The sequence below is a fragment of the Bombus flavifrons genome, chromosome 15 (genome assembly GCF_040668555.2).
Source record: "Bombus flavifrons isolate JBK064 chromosome 15, iyBomFlav1_principal, whole genome shotgun sequence".
Taxonomy (NCBI): domain Eukaryota; kingdom Metazoa; phylum Arthropoda; class Insecta; order Hymenoptera; family Apidae; genus Bombus; species Bombus flavifrons.
In genome coordinates, this window is record NC_138456.1 from 9966479 (window position 1) to 9984910 (window position 18432).

General features: G+C 33.6%; 1 protein-coding gene across 1 annotated transcript; it reads right to left on the reverse strand.

Annotated features, from left to right (window-relative positions):
- Window positions 1-17: 17 nt before the first annotated feature.
- Window positions 18-16207, reverse strand: LOC138187650 (uncharacterized). The gene is made up of 3 exons (XM_069128632.1): window positions 15910-16207; window positions 2014-2282; window positions 18-1092 (listed from the first exon to the last, which is right to left on the reverse strand). Exons 1-3 carry the CDS (start codon window positions 16007-16009, stop codon window positions 1039-1041), a joined length of 423 nt encoding a protein of 140 aa, XP_068984733.1. The 5' UTR covers window positions 16010-16207; the 3' UTR covers window positions 18-1038.
- Window positions 16208-18432: the final 2225 nt, after the last annotated feature.

An 18432-nucleotide genomic window follows, 5' to 3' on the forward strand; every position in this document is an offset into this window, starting at 1 on the left:
ATAATAAATCTGTTTATTTCGTAACATTTTTCTTTGTGGTCGCCATAAAAATTGAGATAGAATACAGACAACTCTTAGAAAATAATAAAAATAGAACAAACGAACGACGAAATCTTCCATAAATTATGGACATATCGATTAACTGTTCGGAATATATTTATATTATACAACTTAATTGCTACTGCACAGCTGCTTTAGTCGTATTCATTTATCATTATGTTTTTCTCAAAATAATTCAACTCCTTAACGTATGTATACCAATATACATATGTTCGTTTGAAAATCAACAAGTTGAAATTAATTATGAAACAGTCTAACCACCTTCTACGACATTCGTGTTAAAATTCTTGATAAATTAATTCACAACAAGTGTTAGGAATAACAGACTGTGGAAAGAGAAAATGAAAACTGATACCCAATTGTTATAAATAAATCATTTGATATCGGAATAGTAACACGTGTAATATACAATGTATAAGGTAGAATAGCGCAGTAATAAATGGTTGAAACAAAATTTACAAAATACAATATGAACATGTATGTATATAACTTCCAAGTCACGTAGTATTACAGAGAGATTTTAAGATTGGAGAGATTTAAGATTCACGTCGCATTAAAATACATTAAATAAAATGAACAATCATTTTAAGGAATAACATTTTATTCGTTCTACTTTATGCTTACATGTAATTCGATTTGAACGTTAACAATTATATTAAATAATTTAATGTTAAAACGAAAATCCGAGAATATAAGTGGAAATACTAAAGTACAATAGTTTCTATTTATTATTTTCGTTCGATGCAAACAAAAATAAAATACACACATGCTACATATTAACGAATCGTTAAAGTAGAATTCATCTTACTTGTGAAATATAAAGAAACGTAATATAAAGAATTGGTAAAATTATAATACGATAACAGCCAAGATACTTCTTTAAAATATTTTCACTTATCAATTTCGCATATTTTTGATATCTAATATTTTCCAAATTCTTCGTTTCGAATTCAAAGTATAATAGAAACGCTTATCCGTTTATTTGTTATTAAGCTCCACGTCCGGCTGATGAAGGCGATGTTGCGACGTCAACTGCAATTATTAATTGAATCGTTAGTATCACCGATTAACCGAGTTCCTTAGTTCCTTACGAATAAAGCGTGAAAACGAATGAACGATGCTTTTATAAACTTAATACTTCCGTAACATCTAACAATTCATCTCTTAACAAGCTCATCCTACATTTAAGTTACGATAGTTACGATTTGAGATTGATATTATATGCATTATGCATTTGTATCACATATTGCATATCGTCATTATATAAGATTACTAATGCGTGTGCTAATTTCATAGCAAATAACGAAAGAAATATGCTGTACGCATAGTAAGACGTTTTACATGAATAGATTTTCGGACAACGAAGAATCTATCGTATAAAATGAAATTTGCTTACATTATTTATTACTATCGTTAAATCTCATATTAATTCAGCTTATTATGCTTCTCCACTTATTCGTTAAACCCATAATTCATTCGTTTAATTATTCTAAGAAACAGTACCTTTAATAGTATTTGCTAGAATAATGTGAAACTAACGTTTATATAAAGAACGTTTGAAATTTAAATGAGGAAAAGGGAGGAGGACGAACAAGGAAGGAAGGAAGAACATAAACGGAAATAGAAATGTGACTTAGGGAGAAGCTTGATACTCTGATCAAATCCCGCGCCTAATTAGCATACAAAACCACTATAGACAGTATAAAAGTTACAAAGGAAGGTGCCGAAGAAAGTTAACTTTTTAATGAGGTTTTGCATAACGATAGAACTTAAAATACTTAAGTTACTGATGGGTACAGGTGAAGGTATAGTTTTACAACGGAAGATCTTGAGATAAAAGATTCGCGTTTTAACCAAGTTCCGCAACTCGATAGTACTTGCATTGTTCAAGTTACTGATAGGCGATTCTATTCATTCGTTTTTGCTTTTTCATGAAATCAAATATTTGCATACCCATTGCCGAACGATGAACGACAAAGTGAAAGGGTCGAATCTCGTAGAATCCTGCCTACGCGTCTGAGGAAGAAGCATCTCTTCTTGTCCTTCGAACTTCCTCCCAGGAATAACGAACTCGTTACGCAGTCGTAGAGGTTCCATTTCTTGATGTTTGTCGCTGGTAGCCGCGTCTACTTGATTCTCTTGAAGAGCGTTGCCCTGTATATGCGAATCGAACCTCTTGCCGTGTCCACCGAAACAGGAATGTCCGAACGCGGAACAACCACCTGTTAAAATAGAAACGAGATTAGTTTTAGAATTATGAAATTTAACGTACTAAACTAATTTAAGAGAAGAAATGATTAAATCAAATACATTTATAATGAAAGACATTTGTCATAAAATATAGTTTACCATTACATCCTGCTCCTTGTAGTTTACATAAATATATAGAAATATAAATGTTACTTTTAGAGTATGATATACAGTTACTAGAATTCTAACGTACGTTCGATCGACTTAACAGTAGAACATAGCTGCGGTACTTCTCTAACCCGTAACAGACCATTTAACTATTGTTTAATTTGAAAATACTCGGCCGTATTTTACTATTTTATAACTATTTCCGACCTTTGGTATCCAGGTTTATACCTTTCGCTAACAAGAGCAAACTTTTTATCAGACAAAGTGTCAAACCATCGACAAGCATCGTAAGAACATAATTTGTATCTCAGCTTATTTTTGGATAGAAAAATTTCGTTAGGTTTAAGACAGCGCATTTGCAAAATGAAAGAAAACGCGTATCGTACGGAATGCCAAATTATTAGAGGCTGATAAACGGAAGCGTAAAATCTAATTTCACTTTCAAATTTACTTTTCTCCTTCCGTGATACGAAGTGGAAAAAATAAATGCTTTTAACGGATCACGAACGGGAATTCGTAATATGGAACCTTCGAAATTGATTCTATAGAACGTGGAACAAGAAAGATTTTATACTTTATAGAACATATATAGCTATATGATCCATTTTAGTAATTAATATTTCTTAGACGATGTAAAATTTGAAAAATAATGGCCCTGCAATAGACGGCAGATATAAAGATAAATACGTAATCCCATAAATTCGAATGTGCAGTACCATCTTTCAAGTAAAGAAATATAATCGGCTATTAAGAGAAAGAGAACGAGATGAATAACACGTTTTCGACCTGTAAGCAAAAAACGTTACACGAAGGAGTAGAAAAATGCTATTCTGAAATAAACGTTTTAGCAAAAAGCGAACGACTTCGCGATATAAAATGTGATATACGTTGATATGTGTATACATCTTGTATTATTGCAATATACATCTCGATTTAAACGCAGAGACTCTGTCAACAGGTTGTACAGTTTAATCAACAATTACACGAATCATTAAAATATTTTGAGCAATCTATTACCCCTTAACCAAGCCAAAATTTACATGCTACGTAAGTTTTCATTTTCTGATTGCATAATGAATGAAATTTACTCTCAATATTTCAGTAGTAAACCAGTGTCGCGTGTATTTCACACGACGTATAGTATATTCCTAATCAATTTACCTTACAGAGTTTATCAATTTTAATATAAATACTTTACGTACGATCAAACTAAAACAGGAGTACGAATAAGAAATCATAAACGAAATTGTATCACCATTTACACGCTCGTTCCTGCCATTCGCAACCTATTCACAAATATAAAACGTATTCCATGCTACGACGAAATAAAACGTGGTCCTTAAATAATTTAAAGTTGAATGTACCTACGCGGCATGAATCAATCGAATCTCCTGAAAGCAAATCATAAATCGAGCGGAATAGGAAAAGGAGGAGAAGAGAAAAGAAAGAAAAAAGAATGTATCGCGCGAGAGAGCAAACTAAATGACAAACTAAAAAGCGTGACACGAGACGTGATTGGCCGTACGTGATCCGCAGAAGAAATGAAAAACCAAACGAATCGAACGAGGGCTCGAACTTATTCACTCAATTATTATCTTAAACGAAGGCTGGCTCTAATCGATCAACGGTTTCGAGCTTCTTTCCCCTACCGCGTCATATTCGCGCGTTTTAAAAGCTTCGAAAGCTCTTTAAAGGGACTCGATCGCCAGAGAGCTCGTTGCCAACAAGGATCTTCTTTTTTTCTTACACAAAGGTTACTCTGTGAATGGCAAACTACACAGATCGCAAAAATGATTCCTCTTGCTTTTCCTTCGTTTTTAGTTAGCTACAACAAAAGGGAAGGCGAATAGAAAAATTATATAGGAATTATTTTCGTAAGAGAACATCTACGTTCTTCTATATAAAAAAAGCTCGATCGTTTATCGTTTGACTTGTAACTTTTTTAATAGCTAACATATAGTATACGATATAAAATATGAATATTTTTTTAAACAACGTGAAAGAGTCAAGGGATCGAATAGAGCGTTGAAAGTCTAGTAGATTCAAACGAAAACGCGAAAGTAATTGGAATTCTCTTCTTCGATCATACGAACAAGATTGTACTGTTTGTAGAGGCAAGCGATGGTTCACTAACGCTCGTTTCTTTTCGTTGTTGCTAAAGGTTGCGATTGCATAAACGTGCGTTAAAGACGCGCTAAATAATAAAATGTTCTAACAAAAGATATTAGTTGAAATAGGATGGAAAGTTAATTTATATTTGAGATATTCCATTTTCACGAAGAACATAATATCTACTATTATATAGATTTAAATTATAAGAATTTAAATGAAATAAAATTCTCGTTTAAAAATGAAAATATGGATAAGAACACTGTGAGAGGGTTTAAAAGAAAATAAACTACGAGATAACGTTGATAACGAGGTAAGGAATAAAAGTACATCGAGTGGATATTAAAAATTGATAATACATAAGGTGCAGTAACTGTTATATGCAATTATGGCTTGCGTAGTTAGCTCCTTTACATTAAATTTTTAAGAAAACAGAATACAACGTCAACCGGTTGTTTCGTTATAAAACCGGTGAAATTAATAAGAGAGATATTCGGTTTCTCGCTAGATTAATTTAACCACGCTTCTGACAGTTCCTATTGCTAACATAAATCAAAGTTTTCGATAAGGAATAGATAAAGTTCAAGCTGTTCACACGAATATTTGTAGAAAGGGTTGATTAACACATTTTGAACATTCTTCTTGATAAACTTCGCTTTTCTAAGTATCCTCGATAAGAGAAGAAACAACCTACACGTGCTAGATCGGATGATGTCAATGAAAATTCAACACGCCCACCTTTTTATGTCCAACAGCTGGAAAATTTTGGTATTTGATATAGCTGGAACTGCGCGATGATACTGGACATCAGAGGCAGCCGTATGTTTAAACTTGTGCGCGCTTGCTATTCGTGGAGGAGATACAGCAAAGTCATAAAATTATCGAAGAACAGCTTTTATCTATGTAAATGCGTGTCTAGATAAAGTGAGCAAGTGTAGCGAGGCGAACATAACCACGTACATGTGTCTTTTAATTTAGCTTACCTACGCACACATAAAAATATTTTTTCAGAAGGAAAGAACGAGAAAGGGACAGTGACATTTTATAGACATTTGGGTCCCCCATCGCGGTCGTATGGCAAACATTCTTACGACCATCGACTAAGATGTTTTATTCTGTCGAAGAGCGTGAATCCTTCAAAAAATCAAACGGACAAATACATGCTTTACGTGTACAGTTAGGAACACAAGTATCTTCAAAACAGAGTAAGCTTTTTAGAATTGGACCAAACGACTTGAATTTTTCTGCCGAGTTAGAAGGATCAGTTCACTAGATGGACGTGTGAAAGAAGAAGTTGAAAAGTTTTGCAATTGGTCAGAAACAGGAAGAAAATAGTAAAGGTCACTTTTTACGAGTCTTTTATCTGTAACGAAAATTTTAAAAGTACACTTTGTAGATCTACGTTAGTTAAACACATGCTAAAAATTCCATCGGAATCGGTCACAGAAACAGGCAATGGGCATCGAAAATGAAATATATAGAAACTTTCATCACTTTCATCATTTTTAATCGTTTGTAACTAATAGCCACGTTAACCGATTTCGATGAAATTTTCAGATGACGCAAATCTACAGAACGTATTTTTCAAATTTTTATTTCACATGGAAAAGTTGCGGGAAGCGACCTTTACTACTTCCTTCGCGATTCCGATCAGCTGCAATTTTTTCAAAATCTTTTTTACGCTTCTAACTTCTCAAAGAAAAAAAGAAAAAGTAAAAGTCGTTTGGTCCAATCTAAAAAAAGAAAATTATTCCGTTTTAAAGAAACTAAAAATTGTGCCAATACTTATATTTCTAATGTTATGTACATCGTACGACGTATTCTTTTTTGAACATCGGTAAGCAAGAGCGGGCCGTTGAAAAACCGAAAACGAGAGGCACGAACAACGTTCTTTCGAGTTCTGTACTTCGCGTATATGTACATTCTCACGATAAATCGCTCTTTACTCGAGCCGAGGGAAATAGAAATATTTGCGGGCGACGCGATCTCGACAAACGATTCATTCGCACTTTGTGTTTACGATCGTCGAGAAAATGCATTCCACGACTGGACAGCCTATTCTACTGGCTCCAACTGCAATTGCACGTACGAACACGAGCGTAAACGAGGTTGGCAGCTTGCATGATTCCATTGTCTCCGGTTACGGATGCGTCAAAATGTAACGACACGTGGTAGCCTGTTTTTATTACTATTTGTACCTTGATTTATCGTGGCAGTATTTATTCGTGATAAAATCGCTATGCTGTTAAAGCTTGTTCCACTGTTTTCCAAGCACTGTTAATGTTCGCTTTTAATGCAGTCGAATGTGTTCGAAAGTGCTCTGTAACCAACCATCAGCGTTCGAGCGATCGTACGAATGTTTAACTTTTAGAAAAGGTTGGCGCATTTTTACCTTATTTTTCGTATTAAATATTATCGAATCGAACGACAAGTCTCCAGTCTTTAACGAACGATTATTCTGTTCCGTATTTGTCGATTTCTATCAAATTTTGAAACGAAACGAAACGTTCAAGTCGATCAAACGCTGCTCCTACTTAGATGCTAAAGCCAACAACTGAAATACTGTGACAGCCAGAATGGTAGAAATTTTATAGATTTACACATACATACACACACACGGGCGCGCACGCGGTATCATACGAACGGATGACAAAAGGAAAGCAATTATATTAACCGTGAACATTTTCTAGCGGAAACAATCGGAGAAAACTCAATTACATTTTATACAACGAATGTCAGCGAATTTTGGTTCGCTCGTGAATGTACAAATTTTCGAAACTTCTTTAAAATATAAAAAAATTACATCGATTTGAACGAAACAAATCGATGTCGTTCGTAGCTGAATTTCATAGAATACGTCTAATGTAGCTGTACCTTTCGATCGTGTGATTAATTTCAACTTTAAATCGTAGTCCCCAATCATTATGTAACAAGTAAAACAAATACCGCGAGTCTTTATACAGAACGAAACTTGAATCGATTCAGTTTCTTTCATTTTAACTTCGCTCCAACTTTAATCCACAGATTAAGGGAAAAACGAAGCAAACGCTACCTCGTTCGTTATGAATATTTGCAAAATAAAGCTCGCCAAATATTTACAAAACTGCCTACAAATTTTTACAAATACTACGACGCTACATAGGATAAAAATCGAAATTGGCTCAATACTATTTGCTTCGTTCACGTGTAACGCAAATTTTAACCTAAATTCCACTTAAACAAAATAAAATCCGCTTCGGTTCTCTATAAATAATAAAATTCGCGCATTTATTAAAAAGGAAAATCGCTGTAAAATAGTTTTGCAAAATGCAGGCAAGACGATTTATCGACTTAAAAACGCGTTCGATTCCTTTTCGCGAAACGAACGCGAGATTCGTTCCTTATCTCCAAAAATAATTGGGCAGTCAAGGATAATATTGTGCCGAGTAACAATGCAAAACATTTCCATGACGCGTACTGAATTTTCAAAGTGATTTTCACCTGCCAGAGTCACAGTGTCAACGCAGGCAAGATGAAACATCGTTCTTGAAAGGCAACAGTAAAAGAGGAGCAACTTGCCGACCTCGTTGTAGGTAGAAACGTCGTTATTTCTGGGATCAAGTGATTTAATAAAAGCGATTCGTCTCCGTAGAAATCTGCCTTTCGCGTTTAAAGCACGCTGAATACTTTGTATTTTATCCAATTTTTATACATTTTCGAATCGCTACATCGGAACGATCAAAAAGAATATTGTATTACCTTCTTTTGTTTAATTTTACAACTGTGTCCTGCTATATCTATACGTGTCGTCCACTATTTGACTTTTCAAGGGTGTTTTAGCTACGTGTATTCTCCTTTTAATCCTCTTTTTTTTCTTTTTTCTTTCTAAAATATCGAATCAAAAAACAAGTATATACCTTCGCTAAAGAAAAATCATCTTACCTACACGTACGTTACGCAACGACGTTATTGGAAAAACACGACGCACTTGTTCATTAATTTTACGATCGACCGTAAGTACTCATTGTCAGTTTGTAATGAGTGAAACAATATCACGTTACTAAATAACGATGATAACGAACACACCGATGCAGAGTATTCGCATTCTTCTACAGATCTAATGATTGTTATCGTTTATTGCGTAACGAGAGCGTATTCCATTGCTTTCCGATTTCTAGAATTTCGCGATATTTCGAAATTCTTGCAAGTTCGCCGAAGCCGTCTCTTCTTCATCGCGAGATTGCCCCACTGTCCGACATCGATGCTCGACCGCTTGAATAAATAATCGAGGTAGGAAAATATAATGCAGATGATACAAGACGATGCATATACGTTATTTTTACGTTTCGTTGGAAATCGTTTGGAAAACCTTTTAATGTACCCGAGAAAGTAGGTAATTTTTCTTTCGAATTTAATTCACCGCATGAAAAACTGTTTCGTTAAACGATTTAATTCTTCCTTTGTTTCTTGAATGGTCGATTTACGTAGATTCTTTGATATTTCCCATGCATACATTATAAATTACTTTGAACTTCAATTGATGGGGAACGAGTACCGTTAACGTAATTAAGGCGTAACTTCGTTGACTTTATTATATATTTGCTAATCATTTTTTAATTCTGTTAATACACGTGGAAATTACGTGTAATAATAAAACAGAAAATTAGTCAATAGGTAATTGATCTTTTTCGTAGTAATTATATCAAGAAAAAACTTATAATCGACTTACGTATGTAAATAAAATAAAATTCTTGTTAATCGCTATACTTTGTCGAATATCGATTTATATCGTCGTTTTTGCCCATATACCCGTGTGTTATTAATGTTTTATAAATATTTTACAAATTCCCCTTGGTTTATTGATTGCAAACTGACTAGTTAGAAAATGAATCAAACGAAGCATACATTCTCCATCCTACTGAATAATGTTTTATCACGCTAATTACTTTTGCCATATTACGTACACTTGTATTCGATATTCTGCTGTAAATATTACACTCAAATACATATATGTATATAGATGAAGCCTCCATTTATTTGTAAAACAATATGCAGGTTTTATCGAAATTACGCGACGCCAGATATTGTTCGGATAATCGCGTCTCGGTATGTTCAGAGCTCTACTAATAAGCCAATTGTTGGAAAAATCGAATCGTAGCTTACCTTCGATACAATCCTAATCGTTCTAACGAAAGACGTAACGCTCACCCAATTAAAGGTAAAGGGCAAATGAAAGTTCGATCGTACCGCACCTGGCCGGAGCAATGCTTTCACGTTAGTTACTCACGAACTACGAACAAAAGCGATTGTTAATGAACCAGATGTTCGAGAAATAACAGTACATCCTAAGTAACGAGAAAGATGCTTTAATCCGTTGGTTAAAATGTCTAAATAGAAGAACCTTAAAAGAAAGTCCGTTTATCCATTGATTTTTGAAATTTGAAGAATCGCGTGCAAAAAATGTATCTCCTGGCAAATTATGAACGTCTGTTTAACATAATTGCTAAATTAAAAATAAGGTTGGCGAATGAATCGGAAGTTCCTCGATGACACAGTTGATCGATCTTTTTTGAAACTTTAAATTTATAGAAAATATAGGATTATAGAATTAACAGCGAATTTCTCATTTGTGAAAATAGTTTTACATAGACAATATACTTTACGCTATACACAGATGGGACGAGATTAGCTCGTTAGAGTAAAATAACTGTCGATTCGTGAAAACCTTTATAGAAGAATGCCTGTCTGCCATTCGTTGATCGATCTTTATGCCAACTCGTAAAAAATCATTTGATATAATCGCGTACTCTGTTAATTCACTTTCAATGGAATATTACTCACCGTACAAAATACTAAAGTCACGTAATTATTTATTTATACGATATTTATACAATGTTATACGTATTTATCTTAATAAATCGTGTCGTTAAATCGTAATCGTATTTATTACGATTATAGACGAAGAAAAAAGAAGATTGTATTCGAAGATAGTTCTTTTACCTTTCCTATTTGAATCAATTCATACTTAATCAGATATTGATACTTTTCCATACTGTGGTAAAGGGCTAGATTATATATATATATATATATACATATAGATATGTATTATAAGCCGATATATCATCGACGTTATTGAGGTGGTACACGATACTTTTGAGTTCTTGGTAAGTAAAATCCATCCCCATCATATTTTCCATACATCGAATTATCGTGAGTAATAAGATTTAGATCGGATGGAACTGCAACGAATAAGACGATTAAAGGTACATAATAATGGAACCAATGTAAGGAGGTAAAATTCTTTATAATTGCGATGAAATATTCCTGTACTCGAGCTTCAAAGATAAGAATATGCATGAAATATAAATGTTTTTCAATTTCAGGATATATATTTCCTTTCGATAAAAGAATCGTAAAGTTTAATGGAAATATAATTGAAACACATTTTCTTCGTTAATAACTTTTTGTTTCTTTAAAAATGTAATTTCTTCGTTAAAAATTAATTAAAACCTTCTTGTTCAGAATGGTACGAAGTATAACATAATTTGTAGAAAATTGCTCGCTATTATTTAGAATATAAATGGATACTTGGAATTTTTTGAACGTATGACATGCTTATAATACGAAAACCACAGGTTTACATTGAAATCATAATGCTCGTTAGGCCACTCACTGTAATGCGATAAGCAGCTGCATATTGTTCGAACACGAAAATGACTACGAATAGAATTCGTACTTGTATGAACTTTTATTACTTCTCTGCCTTTTGTTATTTATGTCTCGTGTATTATAAAATATCTTGTACATCTTCAGTGAACTAAAACCAGGATCACGCAACTACGTACTTATGATTGTAAGAACCACTCCCACTAAGCTGTTCTTTTCCATCGAAAAGAAAAATGCTGTCAGTATATAAAAAATCTATTTTGTTATTAAATATTTATAAATTACTTTACCAATATATAAGATGCTTAAGTAATTTCCAATTTCCTGTCCATCTACGAAGTTTCGAAGTAACTCTTTAGCTCCATTTGAGTAACGTTAAATTTGACGAATAAGCCGGTCAGAGAATGCGATAATTCGACGAATAACGTTTACATTTACGAATTAATGATTTATAAATTTATGGATTCCTCGACGCGTTCTTGAAGAAGTAAAACGCGTTACATGTTTTCTATACGAGCATCTTACACGACTTCGTATACCATTTTATATTTAGAAGAGAACATCGAACGTCGCATTCAAAAAATTCCAAACCAGTTTTAAAAATTCCAAACCAATCTCCGCATCTCGATAACAGCATAAAGTTACGAGAAACTAGTTAGCATATTGTACGTGTATCTCCCTTGACGTCGTGCGAGTTTTGTTTTTGTTAACTTTTTAATATAAAGTATATTTACGGCCAATTTAAAGCGATCTAATTAAACAAATCGCTATAAAATTTTATTACGTAGTATTTTCCAGAATCATCGGACAAATTCTGATCGACAGAGCTTCGATCGTTTTGCGTTTCGTGTTACAATATTTTACGAATCGAGCTCGGCACTTTAAGTTACACTCGATTAACTTTAACCATAAAAATCATGTTATGCGTCATAGAAAAAAATTGTTTTAAAAGGATAGATCAAAATTTCTACGATTCTTTAAAGTGATATAACAACTACAATGTCGACCACGTACTTGCAAAAAAACAAAACAAGATAAATAAAACGTGGGTCGGTCATACGGTACGGACATGATACGCGCACCGTACATCTGTCAGATGTTAACATTTCAGTTATACGTATGTATCGGTTTTTGCTATTACGAAACAAAAATATAAGAGAATTGTCTTTGAAGCTTTCGATTATGTTCTTTTGTCGCTAACCTACTGTGAGAAATGTATTTAAAAACTGTTTAAACAGATTCGTTGGCTATCGATTAATTATGATAAAACGAGTAGAAAAAATGAAACAAAGAAACATTGAAAGCTTGGAACTAATAATTACGAAATAATTTACATACCCTTGCGATAAAATGATTTATCTGTATCTACCGTTTCGTATTTACTCTCCAACATACATTAATTCCACAAATTTCAAACAATTGCACGAATAAATCGTGAATAAACTCAATTGACAATTACGTTCGTTAAATTTTCTACGTTTATTATTTATGTTTATTATTTAACAAAAGCAATTCTATTTAGTATCCTCCTCCCTGTTCGTTTGTCTAGACATTTTATATACGTTCGAATTCCGATCTGCCTTACTTGCATTTTGATCTTGTACGTATAGCGTCGTAAAACATTTTACCTTGACCTTGCTTAACACTGTTTCATCGTATATTATATTAGTAATCGTACTGGTTACACCTATGATAATGACAGGTAAGAAACGTCAAAGGATATAATTCGATTTCTGCTATCAATGGAAACTAACGAGTGATCTAACAATTGAATGTCACTGAGAAACAAAAACGTGTACTGAACAGATGAGTACGAATACCTGCGAGTTAGGGGATTTTGTATAATAATGGAGAATCGATCGTTCAATTTCGCATAGCCCGTCTACGAAATAATTTACGGTGAATTCATGGAATCTATCCGACAACACCATTGAAAGCAGCGATAATAATAATTATCATTTTCTGATGTGTAATTAGTCACATATGAAAGAGCTCGTTGGTTCGAAAAAGAATTGTGAGAATTATAGCATCAAGTCTAATTTCATCGAAACGTAAGTCTCGTTTTAAAATGTTAAAGGAATGTCGATGAACAGACCGAGTAATAAAGAAACTACAATTTCAAAGTAAATTCAATGTATCCTAAATCCATTTAGCGAAATATTCTTCGTTATTTTCACTGAAAGGAGTAAAGCCACGTAATTGCTTAGAAAAACACAAAAGTATTGGACTGGTCTAAAGATCAAAATCAACAGCACGTTCACAATTAACTGTAACTTATTTTATCAAAAGGATCATCGAGAACTGATAACTGTTTCAACAAGCGCTCGACAGAAAACAAATCGCTTTTCAGCAAACTGATCTAATTTCTATACCAACTTCCGATAATTCGCACGATCGGTAGAAAATTCAAAGATTCTCTATAACCATATTTTCTACTCCGTTTACATAATTATCCCCTACGAAGGGAGGAAAGTGTCTCACAAAAAGAAATCGTTTTATTCACAGCAACGCGAGATATTTACTTCCTTCCAGCCGTTTCGCGTCACGTCGATTAAAGTGATCATTAGTTGCGATTCACTTAAATGTAGAATCGAGTTGATCGAAGGGAGTGCACGATTAATTAGCAACGGAAGTATCGACAAATATGAACAAATCCAATTACGCGCGAACACCAAGGCATAATGTAAAACTGTGCACGCTCGTTCGTGTCTTTACCGTCCGGATCAATCGTTACGTAAGTTTAAACTGTGTTTTCAGTATGTTACAAAATGTTCAGTATTTTACAAAATGACGAACGGACGTAGATTCAACGGAGTTGCAACTACTAGAATAAAGAAAACGTTGAATAATTAGGAAGTTGAAGGAGAATTACCAACATTGGAATTAAAGAAGAGAAACGTACAAGTTTAATAATGTTCGGTCAAATTTTCGCGTTACACGTAAAAAGAAAGAAAAGAGAAACTCTAATACATTGGATATAACTGTGATTATTCTTTGATCATCTTTCTGTAGACGTCTTGCAGAATGGTGAAACTACGGTGAAATTTTCAAGAAAAATATGTATTCCATTCAATTTGCTTCGCAATTTTATCGTACGATATAACCCGGTGTATCTTCGCTTGATTTACTGCGTACAATTTAGTTTGAACATATAAACGTTAAAGTTAAATCGAAAGATTATGCGTATGGCATGCCGTATGAAAGTTTTCTTTCCATATCTTAACGCAATGAAACGAGTATCGACAAACTAAAGGGAAAAGTAATTCGTTTATAATGAAACATTCGGATTAACGCGTAACATTCAGCCAATAATCTTTGTTTGCTATCGCGATGAAACTAATTTAAGTTCACGTTACGCCGAACGACCGAGAATTAAGTATTCGTTCGATTGCTCTTAAACTACACTGTAGCTTTCCTGCGGTACAGCGCGGGGTAAAGTTCCTTTTAAATAAAATTCGTTCTCTGCGAACAACAAAGAGCGAATATCAAAGATTCTCATTCACAATTGTAACAGCCGCTGTCATATTTCTTGTACGTTTGCCTACTGGCAGACGCGTTCTTTTAAAAACGAGAGAACGTTCCTTTCTCCGTTTCACGCCATCCTTCGCGAAACGGATGGTTAAACGATACGAAACACGAAACCACCGAGATCTTTATTAAACTTCGATCGGAACAAATTGAATTATACTCGCCAAGGTCTAATTATAATATGCGCTGTAAAGGTGGAAAATTAGAGGGTTATAAGGAGGGAAATGTACGGAATGGAAATGTACCTGATAGCGTGTGTGATGGGAATTAATATTATTAATAAAATATATAATAAAATTGTTCGAGTAGATCGGAAATTTCCTACTTTTATATTTTTAGGAAAATAAATAATATTCCATTCTCGTATTTCGCTTTCGAAGTCTTGATATTCCTTTACGTTACGTTTAAATAAAAACATTAAACTCAAACTTACTAACTTTGAAATACTTCGCTCAAAACATTCCTTCGTTTAGTCTAAAAAACAAATTATCTACTCGAAACAAGCGATAAATATCGATGTACCTTATTTTATGATCACCTTTACTCTCTAAAATGAGAAAATCTTTAGCCCTCCCCTGAAACTCTCGTATAACGCAGAATTCAAGGAAATTTATGGAAGAAGAAAGTTTTATTCTTTAATAATACCCGAGTACTTCCATTACAAAAACAAAAATGTCTGAACCATTCGCGTGAGAGCATCTTGTTCCACAACCTTCGCTTCGCTTTAAACCACTAACTTCTCGCTCTCTTCTTTATCAGAGTTCAACAAAAAAAAAAAAAAAAAAAAAATTTCACGAAAGCGAACGATACACGTTTGCCGATAATATCTAAACTCCGAAAGTAGATGTCGAGATCGTTCTAATCAAAATCTTCTATTTCGTAACTCATCCTCCTCTTTACAATATACAATGACAAATAAAAGAAAGTTCGAAGCAATAGGAAAACATATGATTGTTTTATAAAACAGAATTATAATTGACAAGCGCGACAACCAGCGATACATAGCCTACAAAAGAATATTACGAATAGTAGTAAGAAATATTTAATACGAAAATGACCGATAGATACTCGTATAGGGAAGAATCGCGATACTTTTTGTATCTTCGATAAATGCGAAGAAACGATCAGGGAAAGCTACTCTTTGACAATGTATTTCGTGGAATGTCGCAAATGTCGTTTCGCAAATGTAAAATAAAGAAGAATACTCACGTTTAGCGTAAACTGTCTCGCTGACAGACAGTAGAACCACTAGAGTGCAGACCGATACACAGATCGACAGCGGAAGACCGGAAGTCGCGTTGCTCTTCATTCTCTTCTTGTGCAAGTCGTATCTCTGGAAGCCGTTCCTGTTGACTGGTCCAATGACTTGATCGGCAACTGGCAGACGAACCAAAAGATCCGATGCTTCCTCGACGAGCAGGTGGTTGTGAATGAACGAAGGAGACGTTACGCGGTCCTTCTTTTACGAGAGCGGAAACCAGAGTGGCGCAGTCGAACATTGCTGAGTCGAGCACGCTGACTACGCAGACACTGTGGGTGGTATATAATACTGGTTATATACAGGGTGTTGATATGTTGTGAACATGCGGGTTGATAAAACTCATTGAAAGAGACACGAACCGCGGAGACATTTAACTCGTTCGTTAGTAAACTCCTTTGTACTTCGTATGCATATACATGTTACATATACATATGGTCGTGTAACTTTGAAGGTTGATGGAACTCGTTAGAAAGGGTGTACAGATCTCTATTTTGATTCTAAGTGTATGCCATGAGTTTAAGCTTGAAAATTTTTCGATTTTACTTATAGCTCGTTAGAAGAGTGGAAGTTTAAAAATTGCTGGAATCTCTCAGTTTGAAAATCTTTCGGCGGAATTTCGATCGCATCCTATCTCTTCAAATTTTTCCGAAGAAATTGTTCAACTTTTTCGTAAAACTACCTTTTAATACAATGCCGATTTTTTATTATTGTCTCTGTAAATAACGTATTTCTAGAGGTTAATGCAACTATCAGGAATTGCATCTACGTTGCAAATTTCAACTGAATACGGAATTTATTTTGTGTTTTTGCACTTCTGTAATTCCACGTAAACTACTGATTATCTTTATAGGACTATATTTCTATGGTATACTTTCTATTATATTTAGAAACTAGAGTATTTGAAAAATGCATTTTGAAAGTATTTGAGCAGAGAAGAACATTATTTAGCTGATATTCAACGATCTTGGATATAGTTTCTATAATCAAGCTATTATGGCAAGAACATTAACCCTCTTTGTTACCAACAAAAGAAAATGTAAACTGATCACTAATCTTGATGCCTATCCTGAACAAATATAATTTTTTTTTCTGTAAAGATATGTGAAAAAAAAGAAAAACGAAAAATATACTTTCCAAAAACCGATGATCCGTTCTAAGAAAAAGCAAGATTTTTCTATAACTTCGATCGTTTGTATGACCTTCTTTCTATATATACATCGATCTATAGACTAAAGCGCAATATGTAAGCGAGTGTAACTTCTATTTGATTATCCCTTTGTCTCTTTTCCTGTTTGCGAGATAAAAATTCTACATCGTTTAAATCACTTTAAAGAGATCTAGATTTCCGATACAAAAATTTTTAATATTTTTTAAGTTTCCTCCTTTATACAATGTAAATTTTAATAATGCTTTCCATTTCTAGATAGAGCTAACAACAGCACGAGAAACTTTCAATTCCAAATTAAAGGATTCAACAACTTCGTTTACTTTTTTACCCAACACTTGCAATTGACGAATTGATTGAGATACGATAATTCTATACATTTTTAAGAATTTAATTACAACTTAACGCGATACGAGTTAAAAGTAACGTATTTTGTTCCAATGGATATAGAAATTGAAACAGTACATAATTAAAACGACAAAACGTTGGTACATAGCCAAGAATACTTACTTCCAAGAAGTTTAAATGCATGTACATGGTATCGAAACAAGTTTCGTCGCATACAAACGTTTCATGCAAAGAGCTTATTCATTATGCAATGAATAATGGTTCGGTAAATCGAAATTCTAATCGTACACCCGCAGGAAATGATCCTCATTGTTCCTGTTCTATTCTACTTACAATGGAAAATAACATATAAAGAAAATAATATATAAATCAGTCTAAACACGCGCAACGACAATTCGAATACTCACATCAATATCTGTACAATGATATAATTTCACTAGCGTATCGATAGCATTTATTCGGCCAAATAAAACAACTGATAGCAAGAAATCAGTCTTGTGAAAGCAAGTTCAATGCCTGATGAATCCTTCGCGTTAAACATCGTCGTAGTTTTTCTATTATTACAACGACTATTGCGTTAATCGCATTTGTTAACTTTCTTTTTATTTGGCGCACTATAGATAGAATTGTATAAATATTTTCGAAAGATCGAGAACGGCATGTGTTTGAAAAAGAATTAATAATTTTACGTGAAAACATTATATATAGAGATTAAAACCATAGAGATATACGTAAATATTATATAAATTTGAAAAGGGCACTTTACTCGCGTTAATTTCCAGTTTCTATAAAATTAACAACTGATTTACCATTTCACGTACTGCAATACTCTCCGACATTTAATTTATTTATTGCAATGAAAGTAATATAGAATTTCATTTAATGATATTTTTGATTCGTTACGAGTAATTACCAAATGTACTTACGAAGATATAACCAAAGTGAAATTTAAAACGAA

Bases quoted from the DNA above. Each gene is read 5' to 3' on its own strand.
- LOC138187650 (XM_069128632.1), bottom strand. From the start codon at position 16,009: ATGAAGAGCAACGCGACTTCCGGTCTTCCGCTGTCGATCTGTGTATCG. The intron at 2,283-15,909 runs GTGAGTATTCTT...CTATTTTAACAG, and splicing joins CGAGACAGTTTACGCTAAAC to GTGGTTGTTCCGCGTTCGGA. The intron at 1,093-2,013 runs GTATGCAAATAT...TAATAATTGCAG, and splicing joins CGTTCATCGTTCGGCAATGG to TTGACGTCGCAACATCGCCT.